General features: G+C 36.7%; 1 protein-coding gene across 1 annotated transcript in view; it reads left to right on the top strand.

The window, feature by feature from the left end:
• LOC108257654 (homeobox protein OTX2) overlaps nt 1-1,215 on the top strand; it is a 3,335-nt gene extending 2,120 nt beyond the window's left edge. Inside the window, exon 3 of the mRNA XM_017455570.3 lies at nt 1-1,215. This exon is cut by the window's left edge and continues 82 nt beyond it. Within this exon, the coding sequence (XP_017311059.1) occupies nt 1-563 (563 nt within the window). The 3' untranslated portion in view covers nt 564-1,215.
• The last annotated feature ends 562 nt before the right edge of the window (nt 1,216-1,777 follow it).

Raw genomic sequence — 1,777 nt, 5'->3', positions numbered from 1 at the left:
CCATCAAAAAGACTTCTCCAGCCAGAGAGGTAAACCTGGAGAGCAGCAGCAGCAGCAGTGGCCCGTTCACCAGCACCTCAAGCACCTCCTTACCGGGCGTGTCCACCAGCACGGCCCCAGTGTCCATCTGGAGTCCGGCCTCCATTTCTCCAGTCTCAGAGCAGCTCTCTTCCTCTACCTCCTCCTCTTCCTCATCTTTGTCCTGTATGCAGCGCTCTTACCCGGTCACCTACACGCAGGCGCCCGCATACAGTCAACACTACTCGGGCACTGCATCCTATTTCAGCGGAATTGACTGTGGCTCCTACCTCGGGCCTGTGCATCACCAGCTGAGTGGCCCTGCATCAAACCTGAGCCCGACAAGCACGAGTACGGTCAGCAATCACCTGAGCCCGTCATGTTCATTCACACCTCAGGGCTACGTAACTTCCGGTGTCGGGATCAACGCGCCGTCCGATTGCTTAGATTACAAGGACCAAGGCGCTTCTTGGAAGCTGAGCTTCAATGGCGACTGCTTGGATTACAAAGATCAAACCTCTTCGTGGAAATTTCAAGTTTTGTAATAACAGTAAAAAAACAGACAAGAAATATTAAATTATTGATTTTATTCGATAAATGCGATACTGTGAGTTTGTATAAGTCTCCCCTACAACACAATGCAAATGAAAGAATCTATGCCGAGTTTGTCATATGTTTTAACTCAGGCTATTAAATTATATTTTTATTAAGACAACGGGGACAAAATGTTAACCATGACCATCAGTGAAACTCATGGCTTAAAACTCGTGGTTCTGAAAATTTCTAGCAATCTGAAGTAGATATTATTATTATTATTATTATTATTATTATTATTATTATTATTATTATTATTATTATTATGCACTATTTTATTTATGACAAGAATTTTTTTAATTGCTTGTTTTTGCCGTAGAAGACAATCAGTGTATATAAAAGTTATTGTGCCCAGATTTTCGTTGCTTTTTTGTTTGTTTGTTTTTTTCTTTGGTTTGTTTGTTTGTTTTTTGTAGCCAAAATCGTTTTGAAACTGTGAACTGTCGTAGACCATTTGAGATATCCTATCCTATAAGGAACACTATGCTGTATGTTTTGATAGACTAGTTGTTGTTGGTGGTTTTTTAAAAAGTTGTTACTGATGACGCTAAATTATTCATGGGTTTGTTAATACATTTTGACATATATTAAAACATTTCTAATTTGAAGGAATCCACTTCACCCTTTGTATCTTCTTTATTTTTAATTCTGGATACTTATTTGACAGATTTCTACCTAACTCAAGATGATCAGTGTCACTGTCAATATCAGATCGCAGATAGATAAGTGAGCATTTATTCTGAATGATCTTGTTGCCTAACATTTTTTTTTGTTTACGATAACAATAGTAAACGATTAAAGTTTTCAGTAGGCTTAAAAGTGGGATATAATACTGATAGCTCATATTAGGCGGGATGGCTGAAATAGCCTAATCCACAGCCATTTCTGAAGCAGTCTTTAACACTTAATTTATAAGACTGAAGCCTGCTGTAACTGAGGCATGCGACCTCGAGTCACGCTGTTCATGCTAAACGAGTCATCATTAGTGTTAATAATAATAATAATAATAATAATAATAATAATAATAATAATAATAGGAAGAAGAAGAATTATAATTATATTATATATTTTCTTGTTATTATTATTATTATTATTATTATTATTATTAGGCTTTTATTGCGAGAAGTTGAAATATTAAGATGAACATTTTCGTACATTTGACTTA

This window comes from Ictalurus punctatus, chromosome 25, assembly GCF_001660625.3.
Source record: "Ictalurus punctatus breed USDA103 chromosome 25, Coco_2.0, whole genome shotgun sequence".
Classification (NCBI taxonomy): Eukaryota; Metazoa; Chordata; class Actinopteri; order Siluriformes; family Ictaluridae; genus Ictalurus; species Ictalurus punctatus.
The sequence above is the reverse complement of the archived record's forward strand: the minus strand, read 5'-3'. Positions and strand labels throughout refer to the sequence as shown.